The following is a 24,490-nucleotide window of genomic DNA, read 5'->3' as shown; positions in this document are numbered from 1 at the left end:
AACCCTTAGATTCTAGATTTTCAAATAGTTTTAACTCTCTAAATATTATCTTATCCTAACAGACCATTTAAACTAGCACAAAGCTTATTTTTGAGATGATGTATAAATCTCAATTTTAAAACACACTATTGGTTTTGTGGTGCAGGTCACAAAATAATTAGCAAATGGATTAACAGAAACTATGTACTATAATTATTACAATAATTAATATGGCCTACCCAGAATATATTGTTTCAAACTAATAAGAATCGTAAATAATGTAAGGCTAACTTTGTTGAACTCTAATTTGTCAGAGCAGAGAAAAAGGTCCTATAATGCTCACCAACTCACTGTAAACGCTCTAGTTTCTTTGTGAACCGCTAGAGGTCATCAAACCCCGCCTCATATAAACTTTCACGTTTAAGTTTACCGTAAACAAAATGTTGCTTTTAAAATGTTGTTGTCATCAAAAGATGATCTCACAAATGTAGGTTTCTAGTAAGAAATTTTGTGACACATCCACTGCTTATTTTCATGACATTCTACACAATATCAAAACATTTGTATAATTTTACTTATGAAGATGAAGTCTACATATGAGCAATTCCGTGCAAATGTCAACCTTGCCGTGAAAAAAAGAAATATTAAATAACACAAAACCAATCAGTTTTGTTTCACAGAATTTCTACAAAGTATGTTTTAAACTAACCCGCACACTTTTTGTCACATCCATAATGTTTATTTTCCTCATTCAAAGTACAAAACATGTTTACAGATTGATGTTTTTTTGGTCCCATAACTCTGTGGTCAGTTGTTCTTGGGAAATATAAAGAACAGTTTCAATATAATGTTAACATATACTTTCTATGCGGTTTTATGTTTTGAGTTTTACATTAAATGTCACATCCATAGCGCTGGAATTGCTCATATACATGCACATGTAATTTACTATTATTATAGGATAGTAATATAGTTTAAAAGTAATGGCCATAAAAAGCTGTGACAAAAATATTGACTGTTCACCATTGACGTAACGTTACTCAGAAAACCTTTTCACCGGAAACGTTCAGTTGTGTTAGGCGGAAGTGTTAACACACAGTGCTAGAGTTCAGTCTGGAACGCAGAGTTTCTTATTTCACGACTTGAAAGTTACGAGTGAAAGGTGAGGATATTCTAAGTTTAAATATGTAACATAACACTTTATTTTACAAGTTTATTCATTACCTCAAGGCTGACATTAGGCGTAGGTGGCTTGTGGTCCCCTGTATGCTAACCAGCTAAGTTAGCCGCCCAATGCCAAAACATTTCCGAATAAACTGAATATTTGAAGCGTTTTGTTTTAATAAATGTTATTTTCATTCTTCTAGCTTCTTTAACGTTAACAATAAATTAATCGAGTATATGCACATTGTTTAATGTTGTAACCCTCCCGAGTTGGCAAAATCTGCCAGGCGGTGGCTAACGAGATTAGCTCTTTGTTAACGTTGCGAACAAACTAACGTTACGACTGTAAACAAACATCACACACAAACAGCGTTTATAACTTTACATGCTGATGTTAGTTTCAGGATGTGTACTTTTTGTTTTTAACGAGTCTTTTAACAGTTCCAAGTTAATGTATCGAGCAATAAATATTAATTATTAATTTCTGTATCACTTGCACTGACCACATTTACAGTTAGATTATTCATCTATATTCTACGTTAAAGTTTTTTTTCTGAGGAATATGTTCATATTTAATTTGCCCGATAACAAAAATTGTGTAACTGTATTTTGTCTGGCTTTAGGCTGTGTTTTCTGTTTTGTGTTATAGGAGCTTCTCAGGGCTCTCGAAATTTCAAAATCTCTGGTAACCTAGCCTTTCGAACAGGCACTCTTCAGTTTTTGCTAACCCGAATATACATTTAAGTAGCCCAAAACAGAAAATACATTATTTATTATATGAAAAACACAAATAAATAAAAAATGGCATTTGTTATAGAATGTTTATTTTTAAAATAACCAAAATATTATTTTAAGTCCCTAAGAAATCAAAACTAACCATATGATTTTGTTAACTCACATTACTAGTTTTGTAGTGAACAATTCATCAGTGCATGTCATTAAGGAAAAAAAAAATTTTGCCCTTCTAATCTTTAATTGAGATCTGTAAAAGCACTTCCTGGTTGTTTTCAGTTTATTTGTCAGATTACATATATCTCAGGAATTGGGCATGGCTAATATATTTAACCACGCCCCTTCAATTGTCAGTTTTGACAACAAACAGAAATGGTGGCAGGAGAACTCTGTAATTTGAGTTGTAATAACTCTCCCCAAACCCTTTCCCCAATCTTTCTGAATGAAAAGCCTACTTTCCTATTTCTATTCAGTTCCCAGTAGAAAAAAAACAAGCCACGCCCACTGTGTTCTCATTTAATATTCTGTTTCTCTAGAAACTGCTCACAATATGGAAAAAATAATAGTTGCAGCTTCCGGTTCACAGGAACTTTAACATTTTCATTTGATTGATATATATATATATATATATATATATATATATATATATATATATATATATATATATATATATATATATATATATATATATTTATTTTTAATAAAAGTGAACATTGTTTCAGGTTATTTTTTGGCAACTATAAAGACATTCCAGAATCTTACAGGGTAGTTATTTTTCAAATCACTATAATACACAAGTACTCAGAATGTTCACTCATGATTATATATGACAATTTATTATATATGCTACTACCTGTAAAATCTAAATGATTTTAGTTTTGAGCTGAATCACGGAAGACACACTTAAATAGATGGGATTAGTTCACAACTCTGTCATTAACACACCCTTCACAATTCAGACCTGTTTGGGATTCTTTCTCCTTTTTGGGAACACATAAGAAAATACTTTTGAAAGAATAAAAGGCTTCAAAATATCTTCATCTGTGTTGAAAAGAAGATAAATGAAAATAAAACTGGTTTAAAACAAGTAAGGGAGTAAATATTGGGTGCTTTTTCAAGTTTGAGTAACTGCCCCTTTAACTATCCCTTTAAGTGTAATAAAAATAAATAAACTGGTATTTCATTTTACTAGCTGACTGACGGTTGTTAATTGTTCTTGTTGAATAATAGCGAAAAGTAAACATAAATCATTAACTTTAACTGTCATTAACTGTATTCTATCTTTCATAAACATGTGCGTCTGATCGCATGCTATTCAGTACGCACTTTACACGAAGACGTGCAATCTCGCATAATTTAAAAATGAACAGTTATTTATTTACAGTCTGACCAAATAACTAAAATATATTGATCTTAAAATTGAAGAAGAGCACCGCTCATACATAATTGTTCAATTTTGTGAATTTAGTGAATTTAAAGGCATTGAAATATGTTTTTTCCTCCCACTAAGCTTGCCCGTCAGGTTAAGTGGAGATGGACTTTGGTAGTCCGAATGAAAAAAGCAATTTCCCTGGGATGTCGGGCTACCATTTTAGCAAGCCCTGGTTTCTGAATATCTATGTAAATGTATATTTACATTTTTAAACAATTTACATTTGTCTAGTTTAGAACTTAATTATATGAGCACTAACGTTTCCTTTGGATATTCCTTCTTGTTGAATCGCTGAATGCCTCATTGATTGTAAGTCGCTTTGAACTAAATTGTCTACTAGATATAATTTTAAAGTAACATTTTAAGAAGCTTTTAATACAAAAATAAAATTGTATTTCTTAACACAGCTATGGAAACAACTCTTATATTCATCTAATTTTTTTTCTTACCCTATTCACTTGCAGCATCTTGTCTTTATGAGGGACATTGCGTTCAATGTTCTGCATTGAATATTTGTTCGTCAGACCTTAATTTATTATAACCAAACCTGATTGCTGAGGTTCCATTGCCTGTAAATTAGTTATATAATATCCGTAAACACGGATTTACTAGATGGTAAAATGTTCACCACTTCTAACAAGTCAAAACAACTGCAGCAACAACTCGGCAACATGACATTTAATAACTTTTGAAGTGAAGAGCTGGCATAACCTCGGCAGTCTTGAATTTTACAAGCCAGCGGGGTGTGGGGAATGTCCTGGGATACAGTTTCCCAATCGTCAACTTGTTCCTTTTTTCTATTCTGGTGTGGTCAGATGCGGCGATCTAAGCGGATGCGGTCACCGGATGGCTGGATTGCGGAGTACAGCTGGGAGGAGAGAGTGGAGGTGCACAAAAGACCCAAACACAGATCGCGGAGCGGGGAAAGAGAGAGGCAACCTGGCCAAACTCATCACTATAAGACATACGAGAGGTAAGAAAGAATGAGACATGAGTGTTTTGACTGCACTTGTATATTCTTACACTTCTTTGTTGTTTGGTTTGAGCTTTGCCAGCTTGTCCTGCATGTTTGCAGTGCCTTAGATGATGTAGTGCCTCATGTTTCTGGATTCAAAGATAAACTGTCAGGTTGACAAGTGCTGTAATCGGGCCTGTCCGAAGGTCCTGATCTGTACTTGCGATTTAAAGAATCCCCCTGATGTACAATCCTTCAGTCATTATGACTGCGAGTGGGACTTGCTCCAAAATGTAAGCTGTGAGATCAATGCCTGGCTGAAGTGTTATGTGTTGAATGGAAAATGTTAGCAGTTTCCTTTTCATCTTCTCAGGCATTTTAAAATACAAACTGAGAGCTTGTAAAAGCATGTTAACCAAAAGAATGACCATATTAATATCTACACCTTTGTAAATTGATGTTCTGTTTATTTTAAGCATGTGCTGCAGTTTTGTCATTTATCAGTTTTAAGTATTTTTCTGACCTAACAATTTCCATCAAAATGTCATGACTGCATAAAAAAAGACAAGCATTTAAAGTTTTTATTCATCAGCAGTGACATTCACATAAAGTCAGAATCAACACTATTTACTTTGTTGGCAGGCTTTTCCAGTCTTGTGGTGAATAATGTTTGCAAGGGAATTTAGAGAAGAAAAAAAGTTTGTTTTGGAAATTTTAAATCAGAATATACAGTTTGACAGAATATACTTTGGCAGCATAGGCTTAACCACTCCACAAACATTTAGTTTGCAGCGAGCAAGTGATGGTGAGAAGAAAAATAGAACGTCATCATCAAAATTCTCTTTTAGTTGGAACAAAAACAATATGGGTTTTTTTTCTGTCCATTGCTAATATTTAGATATCAGGGCAACCAATGTCTGAAGTGTTAGAATTTTTATTTATTTATTTTCTCCATTCATCTAAAACAGAAAAATACAGTTAAGTAATTGGTTAAAATCAGAAAATTGCTTGAATTAAACATATTGGAAAAGCATGTCCAATAAATGCACTATACTGCACACTTTTTACAATTTTGACATTTATCTAATTTAACTGTGATCATAAGCAAAAATATTTAAGAAAATTAAAATAATAATTTCACTAACAAATGTAATTCAAATTATGGCTTGTATTGTGTGTGAATTTGTTTGGTAATGAAATTGTGTTTTTTATGTGAATTTAAATAAATGACAAAAAATTACAATATATGCACAGTAGATGACACCGATGAACACTTTATAGTTGGGTTTATGGCTGTAAGTTATTCTTTTATAATGATTTTGAGCTTTTACATTTTTATTATTGCATCATTTTAGAGATTTGACTACTTAGCGACTATCAGACTTCATGCTGCTTGATGCTGCACAGAATGGACAATACTGATATAAAAATAACAATCTAAAACTCTGTTGGCTTTAAAACATGCGGTGCAACCTTCACACAAGTTGCTTTGTCTCAGGCAGTAGAGGGACAAAATTTCTTTCTCCAAAATCAGCACTGTATTTAATCAATGACATGTAAAAGAATTAAGAAGAGTAAATGTCAATCTTAAGTAGATTAAGAAGAGATTTTAAGAAACCTGTTAAGTATTGAGCAGGCCACAGAAGGCATAACAGTGTTATGCTGGTGGATGGCAAACTGCTTGCTGCACAGGTCAGCTTAGCTTCATGTGTTACACAACATTCAGTTGCTTGCAAATGTAAAATTATTGTCCAAACGATCAATCAGTCAATCTCTACATTTAAGTCAAATCTGTCACAGTACTGAAGTTCTGGTTCACATGGACTTTTAAAATCCAGTCAACAACCAAAATAGTGACCCAAGTTGCTTTTTTTGTGATGAGCTACTTTACTTTTTTTAAAATAAGGCCTGAAATGTCTGTCTGTTTTTTTATTGTTTATTAATTGTACAGAAAAATTGTTCAGAATATATTAACAATAGAATTTCTTTGTGGTGTTACAGTTGTGGTGTGGACTTTTCTGTTCTGTATACATTTGGCTGATTAATGATACTCATGTTATAATAATGTTCTTGGTGTGAGCAGGCCTTAAATGTCTATTTATTTTCTCAAACATGTGCTTTGTGTAATGGATCCCGCCCACTAAGTGATTCATTCAATCACCCTGTGTTTGATATTCTTATGTATCTAACTGGAAGCTTTAGAAACAGTTTTTTTAATGAGCTGACAATGTACTTGGTGATTTCATAAAGCCCAAGTCAACATCTGCCATAGCATTCAGAGTAACAAAATGAATACTGATGGATTCTGACAATACAGTGAAGTGTAATGCTATTGCATGATCAGTCTTTTCAGGTCTGTATCATCGGGATCACAATTGGAAAGGCATGCCATATATTCCCAGTGTTTGGTATTCTTAATTATCTGACAAGAAGCTTGCACTCGAGACTGTTTGCTGAGGCTGTGGTTCTGCTGAAGAAAATGTCACCTAAACCTGGAATGGTCTAAGGGGAAGTAGAATAACAGAATTTATATATAAAGTTAATTCCTTTTTAGGTGGTCTAACCCTATTTTTTTATATTAAATTGTTTTATTGCACAGCCATTGGCAAAGTGACAGACTGTAATGTTAATTAGCAAATCATTAAAATGACAATTATTTTTTAGGCATTAAATATTTCTCACTCCTAAAAGAAAGTATGCAAAATGCGTGTCCTTATGGTCTCTTGAAGTTTGTCGCAATATGTATCGGGGTGTCTCCCAGTTGGCCCAACACAGGACGTTCTGCTACTGTGCTATAGGCTGACAGCTGTGATTTGGATCGCAAGTCGTTTAAATCATACACAACGCCCCGGCATCCTCCTAACAGATTTATTGCTGCAGCATTGACAGGTTAAAGCATCGCTTTCACTCATAACCGCTCTCTCTGAGCTTGTTTCTGTGGCACTGTCTAAGTATAGCTTACTTGTCGACTCCTCCTTTTCGAGGAGTCACTTGATGCTTTCAGCACCCAGCAGATCTCGATTCGGCATTCCTTATCCCCTGCTGAAAGGGTCAATAAATTGCAGGCCATCTGTAAATTCAGCTGTCAAAATCTAATTGTTATCAGTTGTGGAGCTGTGCCATCTTCCTCACTTTGTGGTGTTTGTTTTTTACAGGTGTCATATTAGCTCAAAGAGGCTGGAGTGCAGAGAGCGCAGGGCCAGAGAGGCCAGTCTGGAGCATAGCCGTTATAAGGGTCGAGTGGACCCGGTCAGAGAGACAGAGCGGGAGAAAGATGGCTACCATTACAGCCAGTCCCGAAGTGGGCGAAGTCGGCGCAGCAGCAGAGCTCGCCAACATTCACACCACCGCAGTCCTGGCTCAGACTCGGTAAACTATTTGTCGTTGCTGATTTCCACTTGAATGTATTTGTTAATGTAAGTCCATTAGTTTGTTAGTTCAGAATTAATTTAGAAAGCATCTGCTCAGGGAATCAGTTGATTCACTTCTCTCATTGGCTGCAGAAATGGCTATTTGTTGATTGGTTGAGGGTCATGAACAGAATTAGCTGTGCACTTCAAAGAACATTGTTTCCTGTCTGAAAATGTGTTGCCATGTCTTTCTTCTGTAACACACACTATGGTGGCCCTGTGCCGTTGCTTGGCGATGAATTTGAATTTGCTGCTGCCGCTGTGGCCTGACGTGGGGGTCCGAATCACTCCCTCCTCTTCATCAACCCCCCTCGCTGAATGAATGAATGATGCGTACGGGCCTGATTCTGACTGGTGTTTGATGGTGGTGATGATGATTCCCCAACTCCAGAGAAGCCATCGCAGGAAAAGAACCAAGAGTATTGAGGATGATGAGGAGGGTCACCTGGTCTATCACAATGGAGACATGCTAAGAGCAAGATGTATAGAACACAACCCTTTCTCTATATAACTGTCTGTTCTGTGTCTATTAATGGGACAAATTCAACCTACACTTAGGGGTTATAAGGGGACTTTTGTTTTTAGTATTAACCACTTTGAAATTTAAATACCATCTGTGGAACTTTAATTTGGCACAGACTTTTCATATTCAATCAATATGATTTAACTCGACTTATCAAGTCCCCATTAGTACTGTAAAATCTCTGCTTTTATATGTATCTTGTAACCAAAACAAAGCTTCGCTTATGACCATTTTTTCATCCGGTTTATAGATGAGATTGTAGGGACTCTGGGAGAAGGAGCCTTTGGAAAAGTCGTGGAGTGCCTTGACCACACAAAGTAAGTCAGATTCTGTGGCTTTTTTATGAAAAAGAGTTGTTAACATTAAGAAAGTTTTAATTGGGTATTATAATTAATTAGGTTTATCATTGTTTTGGATGCATCAGTGGTGGTAGTTTCTAAGGCAACCATTTTGATTCAGACATAAATTAGCATTGTAAACAATACGCAAATGAAGCCTAAAAGTATTATTTCTTAGAAATCCCTAATGCTTAATGTGATTTTAATATTTCAGAGGTAATGTAAGAGTGGCACTGAAAATCATCAAAAATATTGAGCGCTACCGTGAGGCAGCATTGTCAGAAGTTGATGTGCTTGAGCGGATAAACTCTCTCGATGATGAAAAGAGATTGTGAGTATTTGACTTTGGTGTAGACATACTTATAAGATGCATAAAATATACAAATAAAAAAACACTTGCCTCTGTTTCTGTGCAGTGCTTGTGTCCGGATGCTTGACTGGTTCGATCACCACGGCCACATCTGCATAGTGTTTGAGCTGCTGGGTCTGAGCACATATGACTTCCTGAAGGAGAATGGATTCATGCCTTTCTCGCTGACCCAGATCAGACACATGGCGGACCAGATCTTTAGGGCTGTGCGCTGTGAGTATATGTATTAAAACTGTTAATGAAAAAAACATTGATTCATTTAATGTTCATAATAGTCATCCATCTCTTTATTTGCTATTAGTTCTGCATAAAAATAAGTTGACGCACACTGACCTGAAGCCTGAAAACATTCTCTTTGTGGACTCCAACTATGACATTAAATATAACTCAAGGATGGTAAGTAATTGTGTTATGAAGTGTACAGTTTTTTTTAATGAAAATTGTGGGGTCGCTTCGTTTTTTAAATAAACTAAAATGATAAAAAGTATCAGTAAAGACATTTGTTGTTTATTTCAAATAAATGTTCTGTCTGTTCATTAAAAGATCCTGAAAAATTTATTAAGTTTACAAAAAATAGACTTGGCATTCATTGAATTCAGAATTGATAATGTCAAGAAATGTTACTCGAGTTGCAACTTGCCAGATTAGATTGATGTCTGAATGGTCATTTGACAGTGAAGGCTGTAGTGATGCTATAATATATAACTTTTGATGGTAGTAAAGTATTGTTTGATAATGCCGTTGCTTATCTTAATGTTCAATATGTTACAGAAGCGAGATGAGAGGACCTTAAAGAGGTTGGATGTGAAAGTGGTGGACTTTGGCAATGCCACGTATGACCATGAACATCACACCTCTGTTGTTTCAACCCGTCATTACAGAGCTCCTGAAGTCATACTTGGTGCATTATTTTACTATTATTTATACTTCTGTGTAAATTACCTGAATATGATTGTTTTTTTTTTAATCGCAAAATGTTGATCTTTGCTGGCAGAACTGGGCTGGAACCAGGCCTGTGACGTCTGGAGTTTGGGTTGTATCCTGGTTGAGTTTTATCTGGGCTTAACGTTATTTCAGGTATGAAGTTTGGCATACAACATAATCATTATTCTTCCTAATTTCTGACAGAGGCTGACAGCATATTTCTCTTTTCAGACTCATGATAGTAAGGAGCATCTGGCCATGATGGAGAAGGTTTTAGGCCCCATTCCAACACACCTACTCCAGAAAACAAAGTATATTACCAGCACAATATTACTCTTGTACTCCACAACATTTTCTAATAGCACATGTTGCCATGCGTTCAAGCTTTTGAGAGTGATACGATTTGGGAACAAGTTGATTATTTTCAGTTAATCTTTTAAATTAATTCAGTAATTGCAAAAGCTTAAAGATCCAATGTTTTTCTTTCATTAGCAATTGCTTCTGCGCTCTTGTTTTGCTTTAACAGCATTCAGCTTTACTCTGTTTCATACTACCAGGATAATACGGTTTGAACACTTTAGCTTATTTATGAACATGATTTCTTTAGACGTCCCATAGGATGTAAGTAAGCCATTCACTTCTGTGATTTCACGGTCACGTGGTTTCTCAGTCACGATGTCATCAAAATATGCCTTTGTACGCCTTTAATCTAAATTAGAGTGATCAGAGTCTTGGATGACTTTGGCTATATTGTATATAAAAAGCTATATTCTGTGTCTCTCTCTCTCTCTCTTTCTCTCTCCCTCCCTCCCTCCTTACCTCTCTTTCTATATATATATATACACAGTTAAAGTCAGAATTATTAGCCCCCCTGTTTGGTTTTTTCCAAATTTCTGTTTAACGAAGAGAAGGCTTATTTAACACATTTTTAAACAAATTGGGTTTTAATAACTAATTTCTAACTACTGTTATTTCTAATAACATTTCTAATAACTTGGTTAATTAGGTTAACTAAGCAAGATAGGGTAATTAGGCAAGTCAGTATAACGATGGTTTGTTCTGTAAACAGTAGAAAAAAAAATGCTTAAAGGGGCTATTAATATTGACCTTAAAATTGTTCATGAAAAATTAAAAACTGCTTTATTCTAGCTAAAATAAAACAAATAAGACGTTATCCAGAAGAAAAAATATTATCAGACATACTGTTAAAAATTTTCTTCCTCTGTTAAACATCATTTGGGAAATATAAAAAAAACAAAAAACAAAGGGGGCTAATAATTCTGACTTGAACTGTATGTATATATATATATATATATATATGTATATATATATATATATATATATATATATATATATATATATATATATATATATATATATATATATATATATAATTTTTATTAATTTTTTTTTATTTTAATTGATGGCACAATGGCATAATAAATAAATTATAAAAAAGGGCTTAAATCTCTCTTGTAAGAGGGATGGAGCTTAACACATGGGAGAGCGAGAAATGCACACATCAGGGGATCTGGGCAAATACATTTAAACACTCATTAAGTGAATAAACGGGAATAAAAACAACAAAAAAGGCTTTTATGCCTGTAATCCAGCGTATTGAAAACTTCACTTGATTCTTCTTTTAATGGTGGTTGATTATAAAGAGATGCTAGAGAGGAAACATTGATTCAGTCTGTTTGGATGACCTAAATTAATGTCAGTTTTTGTTGTAATAACAATCTGCACATTTAAATTTGAATACTTGAGCACATTTTTAGGGTATCTGTTCTAATTGAGAACTGCTTGATGCGTGTATGTTTCTAAAGGCTTTTTTTTACTTGATTAAAATGCTTTTGGATCTGTGTTTGACTAATGCATGACTGCTTTTTTGTCAGAAAGCGGCGCTATGTACATCATGACAAACTGGATTGGGACGAGCACAGCTCAGCTGGGAGATATGTGAGGAAACACTGTAAACCTCTAAAGGTAAAGATCATCATACTGAACACTAAAACTTATTCCTGAATTCCAAAATCGTACATTAAATTGCTAATACACACTTCTTTTGAACATTATTTTAAGCAATACTTTACTAATGTTCTGTTTATATGCACAAGTACAAAATGTTGATGTTTTGGAGCATTTTACTTTTCTCTAAATTGATGGTTGTGTTTTTTGGTTATAAATTCCAGTATGCTTTAATTTTTGACCACAGTAATTGCACTATTTGTAATGCTTAAATTCCTTGAGTAGTACTTCTGGAGATGATCTCATGCCAGTGTGTAACAGACTAACAGACTTACTACTATTTGGATTGCCTAGAAAATAACATTCTTAAATCTTCTTACTCAGCAATACATGTCTTCTAAAACGCCGGAGCACGAGCTGCTTTTTGACCTGCTGCAGAAGATGATGGAGTATGATTCATCCAAACGAATTACCCTGGAGCAGGCTATCGGGCATCCTTTTTTTAACCCGTTAAGAAAAGCGAGAAAGTGATTTGGAGGCGACACTGAATGAACATTACTGCTCCCAGGGAGACTGCCGCTGACTGTATCAGTCTGCTTTAAGACTGCCTGCATTATCTCTGTCCATATTTATTGTCTCTTTGAATATATGGGCCAATTTCCAAAGTACTTTTGGCAAATAAAACTTGAATGCTTTGCACATGATTTGTGTCTTTTTTTTTCTTGTTTTTAATAATATTAAACTCACATTCAGAGCAATTACAGTGTGTTTTTAGGGTTTTTTCTAAAATCTAATTAGAAAACTGATGAACTAAATGATGCATTTTATGTCCTGCAGAGGGCACCACCGAGCCTATCTTTCCAGATGCTGACACTAGAGTTTGTTCTTTTGGACAGCATATGGACATCATGTGGAGAAAGTATTGAGATTTCGCAAGATGTAAAGTTAATTTTCTTGGCTGCAAGTCTAATATGTGTTCTTTATTACAGATAGATAAATACTGTAATTTGTGCAATAAAGCACCAATAATTTGACATTCAAAGGGTCATGTAATGTGGTATTCACAAAAAAGATTTTTGCTGTATTCCTATGAGCTTGTGGTTTAGTTAATGCGAGCTGACTCTGTTTTGGAGGCACTTTATCATAGGCATAAGTTTATTCACATTGGCAGGTTTCTTTTAAGTTCGTTTTACGCAATTCAAATTGTACTTTGTGGATACAAACATTGTCGACCAAGGCAAAACTAGGCATGGGACGATACCCGGTTTCACGGTTTTAAAACCGCCACAGTTTTCTGTTATACCATTCATAAGGTAATTGTAAGTTGTTATTTTTTTAAACATGCTTTTCTCTACTATTTTATTTAGTTTTTTTAGAGCTACATTATCTCCAGCAGAAAATGAACCTCTACATTTAAAGCTGCTGGTCCAAAATATTTTAAATGATTGTTATATTAAAGTATATTGTGTTCAATGGGGGGAAGAAGTTGTTGTTGTTTTTACCCAGGCATTTAAAAATAACTTATTTTAGTGCAGTCACAATACTGTGATATCGTAAAACTATTGTTTTTATTATCTAAGGTTACCATACCGTTAGAGTCTTATACCGGCCCATGCCTAGACAAAACTCAAAAGAAAAAAAGTTATATGTGGAAAACATTAGTATGGTAATTGCACAAGTTTTAGTAAATTTACATATAGATAAGGAGTTTATATGTGAAATCTGTCATCACAACCATAATTTAAAAAAATAACCTTTTGTATTTTCTTAACTACAAAGAAAAAAATGCTTAGTTTCATTTGTTTATTCACGTTAAGTTTAATTTACAGATTTGATGTAAGGATGTGTGTATGAGTAGAAGGCCTATGCACTTTTTTTTTATTAGGGGAAACACTTTTTTTAATGTATTTTATGTTTAGTTTTGCATATATTTCTAATATGCAATCATGAAGTGAAATTATTTTGAACATCCAGCGCTCAGCATAATTGAGTACACCATATTTTGAAAATGAATATTTTTATCCACTTCTCAGTGAATATAAGCAATGTATTTTGGTGCTGATTTATTTAACAGCTACATTTATTAAAATAATATTTTAGTCAAACATCTTGAGAATTGAAAGATAATAAAATTAAATTCAAGCAAAATATTGCAAAAAATAAAATTTTTATCTTGATTTTTATTTATTTTCTTGATTTGTATTTAATATTTTTCCATAATATATAACTTTGGGTGTACTAGTTTTGGACCATTATCTTAAGTTATTTTGTTGGATGAGCTCCAGATTTGGCTTCAGTACTGAATAATCTAATGTTTATGCACAAATATAATATCATATAGCTTCCAAATAAAAATATAAAATTAAAATAGAGATTTGTGAAGGATGTACTTGTACAGTTGAAGTCAGAATTATTAGCTCCCCTTTGATTTTTTTTCTTTTTTTTATATTTGCCAAATGATGTTTAACAAAGCAAGGTAATTTTCACATTATTGCTGATATTTTTTTCTTCTGTAAAAACTCTTTTTTTATTTCGGCTAGAATAAAAAAGTTTTTAATTTGAATTTTTTAAAAGCCATTTTAAGCTCAAAATTATTAGCCTCTTTAACAAACCATCGTTATACAATGACTTGCCTAATTACCCTTACCTGCCTAACCTAATTGACCTAGTTAAGCCTTTAAATGTCACTTTAAGCTGTATAGAAGTGTCTTGAAAAAAAAAATCTAGTCAAATATAATTTACTGTCATCATGGCAAAGATAAAATAAATCAGTTATTAGAAATGAGTTATTAAAACTATAATGTTTAGAAACGTTGTAGAAAATCTCTCCTTTTAAACAGAAATTTGGGAAAAAATAAACAGGAGAGCTAATAATTCAGGGGAGCTTATAATGCTGACTTCAACTGTATATGCTGAGCACTGTACATATAAACGTTAACCCAAAAATAAAAATTCTGTCATTTCCCTAACCGTTTAGACGTCTGCTGCTATAAAGACAAAATAAGATATTTCGCAGAAAGCTTGAAACCTGTAACCATTGACTTATAATGTATTTTCTTTTTCCGACTAGGAAAGTCAATAGTTACAGCTTTTTATCTTTCTTCAAGGTATCTTCATTGGTGTTTAACACACTCAAGATACTCAAAGATTTGGAAGCATGAGTGTGAGTAAATTTTCATTGTGGGTGAACTATCCCTTTAAGTAAAAATTTTAGTTCGCTTCGACATCTTGTTTATTTACCTGTAGCTTCAGCTCCAGTTGTTGGTTACCAAAACACTTTAAATACATGCTTGGTTTTAAAGTAAAATAATACATACCTCGTATGAGCCTCGTCAACCTTTTGGCTTGACTTGACCTCTAGGGCGGGTAGGAGTGGGAGAAGACACACTCACATACACACTCCCATTTCGCACACTGTCGTTTTGCATTGTTTTGTTTGACGGTAGTTCAGCAGCGAGAAAGGGGCTGACTACATTCTCTGAGACACTTCACAGGGAAACATTTAAGCAGTCACTGAAGCACGCGACCATCCGTTCTTTCAGTACGAGGCGCGCGCTCTCCTCGTGTGCGTCACATCAACGGCGTCTCCTGTCAGCTGAAGCTAGAAAACTCGGCGTTACTGAAATAAACATCTACCAGAGTGTCAAAAGAGGATTGAAGAACGAGGATAATACTGTCAGAGATCTGTAAAGCTAAAAATGGTTTCAACCGAGGATTCAAAAGAAGTGTCAAAGACATCACACAGCAATGGACATCATACTACACACTTATTCCACTGCGCAACGACCCTCTTGTGCTTCATGCTGTCGGCGTCGTCGGTGGCAATCTGTCTCTTTATGAACGTCAAAACATCTGAACTTGAGCGCAAAATGGAAGTTTTGGAGATGGAGCGACTGACTGTGATTCAACCTGTGCGCGCGACCTTGGATGAGCACGCGACTCTGTGGGATGCGATAGAGAAACTTGTGCAAGAGGTAAGGAGAATATTTTAAGCATTAAGCTGTAAATAACAGTTCTGTGAATAACATTCATTTATTATGTAACACTTTGAAAATATGGTAATTGGGAAATTTATGTTATAAAAAGTGAAACTTGGTTGTTTCACAGGTATTTTATTATTTTTTGTGGATTAAAATCGTGTTAAGATTAACTTTAACTAGTTTTTTTTTAAGCGTGAGTTTTTAAAAATGTGTTCTATAAATATTAATTTATTTTCTCAGAGACTGAAAGATGGAGTGTCGAAGATTCGCACAGCTCGAGAAGCAACGCAGGAGTGCTCGTGTCCTCCAGGTTTGTTCTTCTGCAGGATGTTGTTTTTTTTTTTCTTCCAAAACTATCAGCTGAGGCATTTTCACTCTATTTTTATCTCAAAAATCTAAACTCTGCCTTAAACTTGGTCAAGAAATTATGCAGCAGGTGACTTGCTAACATGTGATGTTGATAAGAATGCTCAGCTCAATAGAGACTTGTCTTATTTATGGAGCTTCTTCAGTTCCCACAAAAGCATGTTTTCTTAGATATTTTAGCATTTAATGGGTATTATAAAAAATAAATCTTTTAATCAAACTTTTGGAAAAGCTGAATTAATATGTTTTTTATCTAGGTATTGCAATCTGCACTGTTACATTTTGGAATTTTAATGAATAGTTAACATTTAATGAAAAAATTAACATTTTCTGTCAATTAACTCCTAAGATGTAGTTGAATTTTTATTGTTATTTTTTAATCTGTATCTTTGTAACTGGGGCATTAACTTAACCCATTAACCTAAAAGGTATACTAATACTTAATGTAGATTTTCACATACAATGAACAGAATTTAAGTTAAGGATACTGCCTAATTGACAATAACTACACTGCAAACTACCTTTTTATACCTGTCTCCTGTTGATAGATTGAGGTCTTACGCATAACAAAACTCAATCTGAACTGTAAATTTTTAATGGATAGTTCATGTAAAATGAAAATTTGCTGCCAATTAACTCCTAAGACGTAGTTGACTTTCAATTTTTTTTTAATTTAGGTAATTTAGCTAATAACTGGGGCATTTACTTAACTCATTGACCTAAAAGGTATTCTATTACATAAAATGTACATAATTTAATTAAAAATGTACTGCCCAATTGACAGTATTTACACTGCAAACTACTTTTTACACCTGTGTCCCCTGATGATACATTTAGGTTTATTATTATTCTCTATATTACCTTTAATCCACAGCCTTGACAAATGTTCCTGAACACATTCACAACAATATGAAGCACAGGTCTTGTGAAACATGATGATGATGTATAAGCCTGGGCTCAAACTCAGACATGAGCTGGTGCTGTTTTTAGTGGTGACTGGTAATACATCTTCTAGGTTGAGTTTTGTTTAGGTTGACACCCAAACATCATAGTGTGTTTTAGTTCTTATCTGAGTACATTTCAATCTTAAATCTTAATATATCTTAATGTGTTACATAGATACATTTAATGAAAGTGATGTGAAAGTGTTATGTTATTTTTGCATTATTTTTGCATTTCATTTCATTTCATTAAAAAGATTAAGATCTAAAGATTGGCTAAAATTGTAATATGTTTGAAAGAAAGGTTTAAGTATAAAAAGTTAACACAGTGCTCAGCATAAATAAGTGCACCCCTCACAAATCTATCTTTTAAATTCCTATTTTTAATAGGAAGCTATACAAAATTCCATCTGTGCATATACATTAGTCAGTATTGAAGCCAAATATAGAGTTTTATTAACAAAATAACTTACGATAACGGTCCAAAAACTAGTACACCCAAATTTAGATGTTATAAAAAAATATTAAATAGAAATTTAAAAAAGAGGAAAAATCAAGAGAAGCAAAAATAAATCAGAAATCTTAATCTGTTAGGTGACTAAAATAATGTTTTAATGAATATATATTTTTAATAAGTAAATAAATACTTTTTTTTTGTTTAAATGCACCAAAATACATTGCCTATATTCACTGAGAAATAAAAAAATATAAATTTTCAAAATAGGATGTACTTAATTATGGTGAGAACTGCAAGTGGTAAAACATTTAAATGAAATATTTTAAATAGAGGTAATTCATTTTTACATTATTTAGGATTAAGTTTAAGCTGTTCTGAATGTTGAATTTTTTGCAACCTATTTTAAAAAGGTAAAATCAAAATTATTTGTCATAAATAACTTTAAATCTAAAAAATAAATGTAGGTTCATGTGCGGCACCAAACATAAATGGAGTTATTAACAGACCACTAAACCACCTGTCTTGACCTGATGGATCCAAATGCAAATGTACAGTTGAAGTCAGAATTATTAGCCCCCCTGTTAATTTTTTCCCCCCCAATTTCTTGTTTACCGGAAAGATTTTTTCAACACATTTCTAAACATAATAGTTTTAATTACTCATTTCTAATAACTGATTTATTTTCTTTGCCATGAAGACAGTAAATAATATTTTACTAGATATTTTTCAAGACACTTCTCTACAGCTTACAGTGACATTTAAAGGCTTAATTAAGTTAACTAGGCAGATTAGGGTAATTAGGAATTGTATCGTATAACAATGGTTTGTTCTGTACACGATTGAAAAAAAATAGCTTGAAGGGGCGAATAATTTTGACCTTAAAATGTTTTTAAAAAAAGTTAAAATCTGCTTTTTTTTCTAGCCAAAATAAAACAAATAAGACTTTCTCCAGAAGAAAAAAATATTATCAGACATACTGTGATGACAGTAGACATCCTTGCTCTGTTAAACATCATTTTGAAATATATAAAAGAGACAAAAAAAAATAAATAAATAAAAATTCAAAGGTGGACTAATAATTCTGACTTCTTCAACTATACATGATCAATGTGTCAATTGTTACCTTGATTCAATTTGAGCATTCGTCTGTATGATTTAAAACATATTTCTTTAGTGCATATTCATTATGATAACCTCACCAAACAACCCCCCCAAAAAAGTGAAATGTTAGTGTTATGCTTTGTTTGTGCATCATTGATAACAGACTCATATGTTCCTAATGATTTAAACATTTTCCACAGCAGTGGGATAAGCCACTACAAAGATCCATCTCCTGTGGGTAATTTTTCTGTTCAGACTATCATGACTGTTTGCCAAGGCTGTGGATTAAAGTTAATTTTGTTATAAATAATGTTCAGTTTTTTTGCACAGGCCACCATTTTACATCATAAGACCTCAATGTATCATCTCGAGACACAGGTATTCAATTTAGTTTGACTGTATATGTTTATTTAACTCAAATCTGCTAGCTATCATTTCAGGAATCTCCAACAAATACAATTTCAGCTAAAAACATCTTTATTGTTCTGCTGAGGGTAAAAATGCACTTTCATCTTGGTTGGCCTGAGGCTGATTAAATTACCTGCCAATTTTCATCTTTTAGATTAACTAACCCTTTTAAATGTAATCTCTGCTTAAAAAAAAAAAAAAAGTGGTTCCAAAGTTCTAACAACCTGTGGTGTAAATTGAATTCCTGAAGAAGAAAATCAAGTTGAAACTCATAAAAGTGTAATGAAACGACAGAAATTATTGTGACAGATGGACACAAGGATGTTGTAATGATGAAAATAATTTTTTTTTTCGAGTGTGGATAAGTGACAGCGTTCTGACATTTCAGCGTGACCACAATGCAGAACCGCAGCTTATATACTTCATGCTGAATTAAATAACTCACATGTGGAAGTTATCAAGATGAGAGTGGCGCTCCTCTGTCCGCAGAGGCCGGTGGATGCCACAGATTTATTGTGTAAAGCTCAGCTACGAGACATTAAAATTCATTGCCAGCTTTTGGTGCAAAATAGGGGCTAGTCAAAGGATACTTAACCTTGTACCAATTTGTTGCTTTCCTCTCATGTTTTAGTCTTTGGCTGTTGCCTGAGAGAAAAAGACAGGTTTACTCCAGCTCTGTTGAAGACATTTATCTTCTCAAGGCATAGTGGAATAATGCATTCAGAGACTTGCTTGTCTATAACGATTTCATGGTAGTGGTGCCTACTAAAAGAGGGCCTCCTACGTCCTCTGCTGCTAAAATGCGGATATAATTTCACTTTATTTTTTTTTTACTTTTTTACTTTAAAGCTCTTTTATCTTCTTCTGTATTTTCTTTTGAAAGGACTGGTTTCATATCTATTGATATAACCTTTTTGTGCACAGGGATTTCTTTCTATTCTAAAAAACTTTGCCATGAGCAAAGAGCATATTAGAAATTCAGATTTTCAGAGTTTCTAATATCATCATTCTGAGGTATTTTATCTTGAAATGAAATCTAGCCTTTTTTTTTGCTTGATATCAGAATATCAAAGCACACAGAATCTTCATGAATAGAAGAAAGAACAGGAAAAATGTCAAAAGATCAGTGAAGATTGATAACATAAAGAAAAAATGTGCATTACCTCATGTCTTAGCTCTCTATATCTGTTGCGGACATTTTTAAAATAGGTTTTATGGACTTTATCAGCATGATTTTTAGATTGTTGCATGGAGTTGTATCTTTTGATGAATGTCATGAATACATTTTACAGTTTGGTTTCTTCCCCATCATGGTTATGCTAATGAGTAGGGTTTGGGGAGTGTCTTCTTTTGAAAAAAAAAAAAACAAAAACGTGTATTTAAGTATTCATGACATTGCAGGAATTTTTATGAATTAGCCACTGTTTTGTAAGTACATAAAATAGTTAAATGTTCCAGGATATCCGGCTGGTGAATTACATTTTTAAGGGGTACAAGTTTGTGCATCCAGAGGACTCTTATTCTCAAGTATCAATCAAGTTTAAAAAAAATCACATACAGTAACTAGTGTATTTATTAATTTTCTGTTTTTTTAAGTCTGACTCTTAATTATATAAAGCTGATGTTCAGCCATATTCATTTTAACCCTCTTATACATATGTTATAAATACATCAGCTGACCACCATAATACATTATTTAGGATGCATCACTTTTATATTTCCATGGCAACTTGTCTCTTTTATGACATGACATGCCCCAGCCACATGCACAGCAAAGGGAATTTGAGCTGCTGGATTTACAACTTGTCAATTCATCAACTTCTCTTAGACTACATAAAATTAAGTGGCTCTTTCGCTTTGAGAAGAATAAACATTCTAGTTACCTATGATCGTGTGTATCTGTTGTCAATAGCACAAATTTTCAGAGTATGTGTACAATGATTATTATTGCCATTTTCCATAGACATCCATTTGTAAAGCACAAATGTTTTGTTTTGCTAGTAAATCTGAGTATTAAAATGTCAGCAGCCTAAACAAGCATTATTACATTGAAAGCACTAAGTTTTGATCTTTGATGAGCGCCACTATGTATACTGATGATGTGCATACATGCTATAGACATAGAGAGTGAAGTTTAGTTGAATTTTGAAATTATATGTTGCACACTTTCAGTAACAAGGTAAATGTAATATAAATGACAGTAAGAAAACAGCAGTTAAGAAAGCATTCGATCAAAGCGGTTTGGAAAGCTCTACAATTCACTGACATCATGTTCACAGATGAGGTCTTCACATTACATTAGCTGGGTTTTCTTCACCTTGTTTAATGCTTATTTTAAAGTATTGCATGAGAATTGAGTCATGGAAAAAGCACTTGCCAAATAAACTGTGACAGAACTATCAGCTGCTGTAACAGCTTGATGAAAACACACCCAATGTGTATTTGGTATTTGAAAGGATTCACATAATGTTAGAATGTGACTGCAACAGCTACTGTTGTGATAGTAGAATAAAAAGTATAATTGAAAATATTGATCTGACAGTGTGAGAATGCAGTTTGAATTAATCCGTACACACACAGTACAGAATACAATATTCTTTTCTGTATTACATTAAACAAAATATGCATTAGTTTTGAGTGTCACTGAACAGTTCTTGGGAGCATATGTAAGTCACATTTTTTTTAGTGAGAATTATATTAAGTTTATATATTGCATAGAATAATGATCTTCAAAAAAGATTTTTTAATTCTGTTTATTTTATTCATTGTTTGGCAGTTCGCCCTAAGTAATTTCAAATCTTTATAAGTGTCTTTTTCCATATTTGTTTGAACTATTCCTTTATCCTATAAACCAATATTTATAACATTAAAATGTGTTTTATTTGCTGTGATATAATGTTATTTGTATATACGTTTGTAATTAAATAGCATTTGACTCATTGTTGTACTGAATTGAAAGAGCTTTCGTCCAAACTTGCATTGTTTTTGCTTATAATTGAAGTTTGTAGGAACTAAGGTGAATAGACCTTTTGTCTTCTTCACATTTCACTTCCTGTCTCCATTTAAAGGTGCTTTTGGTGAATCAGCTGAATGGTAAACGTGAGTCACCCGTATGCACAATTTGCCATTCCTTCCTTTACCTGTAATAGGCTTTTCCTTTCAAGCCAATCATCAGAAAACACACTTGAACCCAAAATACAAAAGGACAAAGGCCTGTAGACTATGAACTAATGAGCTCAACAAAGCAGTTAATTGACTCAGTCCTCCTCAAAGCAGACCTTGGCTTCCTCTGACCCTGAAATCACCACACAGGTCACTCAGACCTCCAGATGAATGAGATATCGAGACAATTACCCATTCAGACATTTGAGTTCTTTTTAGCCAATAAAATAGGTTCATTATTTATATTCTATACCACTTATAAAGGCCATAAACACTGCCTAATGTGATTCATTTTCATAATGTCCTTGGTGGTCTGAAATATGTTTTTTTTTTCTTCACTTTATAACAACCTTAAATTAAAGTTTTAATTTTTAACAGCCTCCAGATGAATAGCAGGGATCAACAGATGAGAGCCGTTAACATCCATCTTTTTTGGATTTCCTGTGAACGTTTTTGACATTGTCATAATTATTATTTTGGTCCTATTGTCCTATTATGAATGAAACATATCAGCAAATCGTAATTTCAAAAAGCGCCCCACTCTGCAACACAGTGAGAAACCTAGCCACATCACCAGAATACAGATGTTTGCATTCATTGCGAGTCTCTATTGATAGATACCACATTCATAGCAGAGTCCAATATTACAGCTGCGTTTGTTTCATAAAGGAGCCTGCGGCGATACTTGCAAGCGCTCTGCAAACCTCTGTTATTGTCGCTATGGACAAATACATTATTTTATAAACCCCAAATCCGAGCGTGACAGGGAAAACGCTACAGTAAGAAAGATCTGAATGTTTGGCTGAACTGCGTGACCTCATGCCCTGAGCCTCAGGGTGCTGTAGATCCCAACCCGTCACTGATCCGGACACCTAGTCTCCTCTCTCAGGTTGTTCTGGAACAGCTCGACGTGCTCTGATAAATGTGCCTCTTAAGAATGTAATCCGCCCTAGTTTTATTGGCCTACCCATTGAGATGGCTTTAAGCTTTAATGCTTCCTCCAAGAGCTGTCTAGGGCCGTAAGGGTTTCGCTGTGGGTGAGATGGAGGGGTACAGATTATCTGTTGGCCCCTGTGTTGGTTTTTCATGTCTGATCTACGTTAAACTTTCCCCTCTGTGCGTAAGTGCAGTCATATGCTTTACCTTCATGTTGATTTAAGTAGGCATGAAGCGAGGTAACGTGACAATCTAGCCCTCTCCACGCACCCTGAGTGCTTATGTGTTTCTCCACACCATTTTAGAAGTTTTTAACTTCTGCCTGCTACAGTACCTGCCACTAATGTCATACACTAGAAAATGAATAAACATTTCTCTATTTTTCTCCAGAACTGACTGGCACAACTTAGCAATTGACAGTATTTTCAGACTCAACAGGAACTCTGGTGTAATTGCTTTTATAGTTTGGATCACTGGAGCAGTACAACTGGAATTAATGTTTATTGCATTACTTTAGTGTCATTTGTGTTCCAATGATGGAGTTTAGACCCCATGCCCCATCGATATCCTATGTACTTTCACAGCTTTTTTAATATCTGTTTGTGATGAGCATAATGTGCCAGATTATCTAACTATGATTAGTGTCCAGTAATAGCTTGAAATGTAAATTTTTGCATTATTATGGAAATTATGCTGATATGCTTTACCAATAAGGCATTGTGTTGATCATTGATGTGCAAAAAAAGCATACATTTAAAATAAATATGTAAAATAATTAAATAAATAAATTCATTCATTCATTCGTTCATTTTCTTTTTAGCTCAGTCCCTTTATTAATCCGGGGTCGCCACAGCGAAATAAACCACCAACTTATTCAGCAGTTTTTTATGCAGCAGATGCCCTTCCAGCTGCAACCCATCACTGGGAAATAAAAAAAATAAAAAAATAAAGTTTGAACAATTTGTTGAATTTACTTTTATGGGGCTGGGGATTGGCAGTTGTATGTGCCATTACTTTACTTTAAAAAAATACAAAGTGGCAAACTGTATATTTTATGGATTTAACTTAATATTTTCCAATGTTAAATTTATCAAAAAGAACTACATATTTTGACTTTGAAGGTATTTTTTAGGCTTGATATATTTCCAAAGTAAAATCCAGAACAAACAAAAATAATTAATGTGTTGGTTCTCTTTGGATAAAGCATTTGTCAAGTTACGCCAAAAATCATCAGTCAGGACTGATGATTTGTTATGTTTCTAAGTAACTTAAAAGTAAAGTAATAAGAAATATAATTACTTTTTACATGTGTTAATTAGTAATGTAATCAGATTGCAATTTTAA

General features: G+C 33.7%; 2 protein-coding genes across 9 annotated transcripts in view; both read left to right on the top strand.

The window, feature by feature from the left end:
• The first annotated feature begins 1,034 nt into the window (after positions 1-1,034).
• On the top strand, positions 1,035-12,499 carry clk4b (CDC-like kinase 4b). Of its 4 annotated transcripts, NM_001329908.1 has the most exon segments (13): positions 1,035-1,141; positions 4,123-4,280; positions 7,418-7,631; positions 8,064-8,154; positions 8,446-8,512; positions 8,748-8,864; positions 8,950-9,116; positions 9,205-9,299; positions 9,675-9,804; positions 9,898-9,980; positions 10,059-10,138; positions 11,723-11,813; positions 12,180-12,499. In NM_001329908.1, coding segments are annotated over 12 exon segments (1,440 nt in total). In that variant the 5' UTR covers positions 1,035-1,141; the 3' UTR covers positions 12,327-12,499.
• Positions 12,500-15,334: 2,835 nt separating this feature from the next.
• col23a1b (collagen type XXIII alpha 1 chain b) overlaps positions 15,335-24,490 on the top strand; it is a 185,652-nt gene continuing 176,496 nt past the window's right edge. For all 5 annotated transcript variants that reach the window (XM_068216112.2, XM_073936057.1, XM_068216111.2 and 2 more), the window contains exons 1-2: positions 15,335-15,769; positions 16,016-16,085. The gene's annotated coding sequence lies outside the window, so the exon portion shown is untranslated. The remainder of the gene's footprint in view (positions 15,770-16,015; positions 16,086-24,490) is intronic.

This window comes from Danio rerio, chromosome 21, assembly GCF_049306965.1.
Source record: "Danio rerio strain Tuebingen ecotype United States chromosome 21, GRCz12tu, whole genome shotgun sequence".
Classification (NCBI taxonomy): domain Eukaryota; kingdom Metazoa; phylum Chordata; class Actinopteri; order Cypriniformes; family Danionidae; genus Danio; species Danio rerio.
The sequence above is the reverse complement of the archived record's forward strand: the minus strand, read 5'-3'. Positions and strand labels throughout refer to the sequence as shown.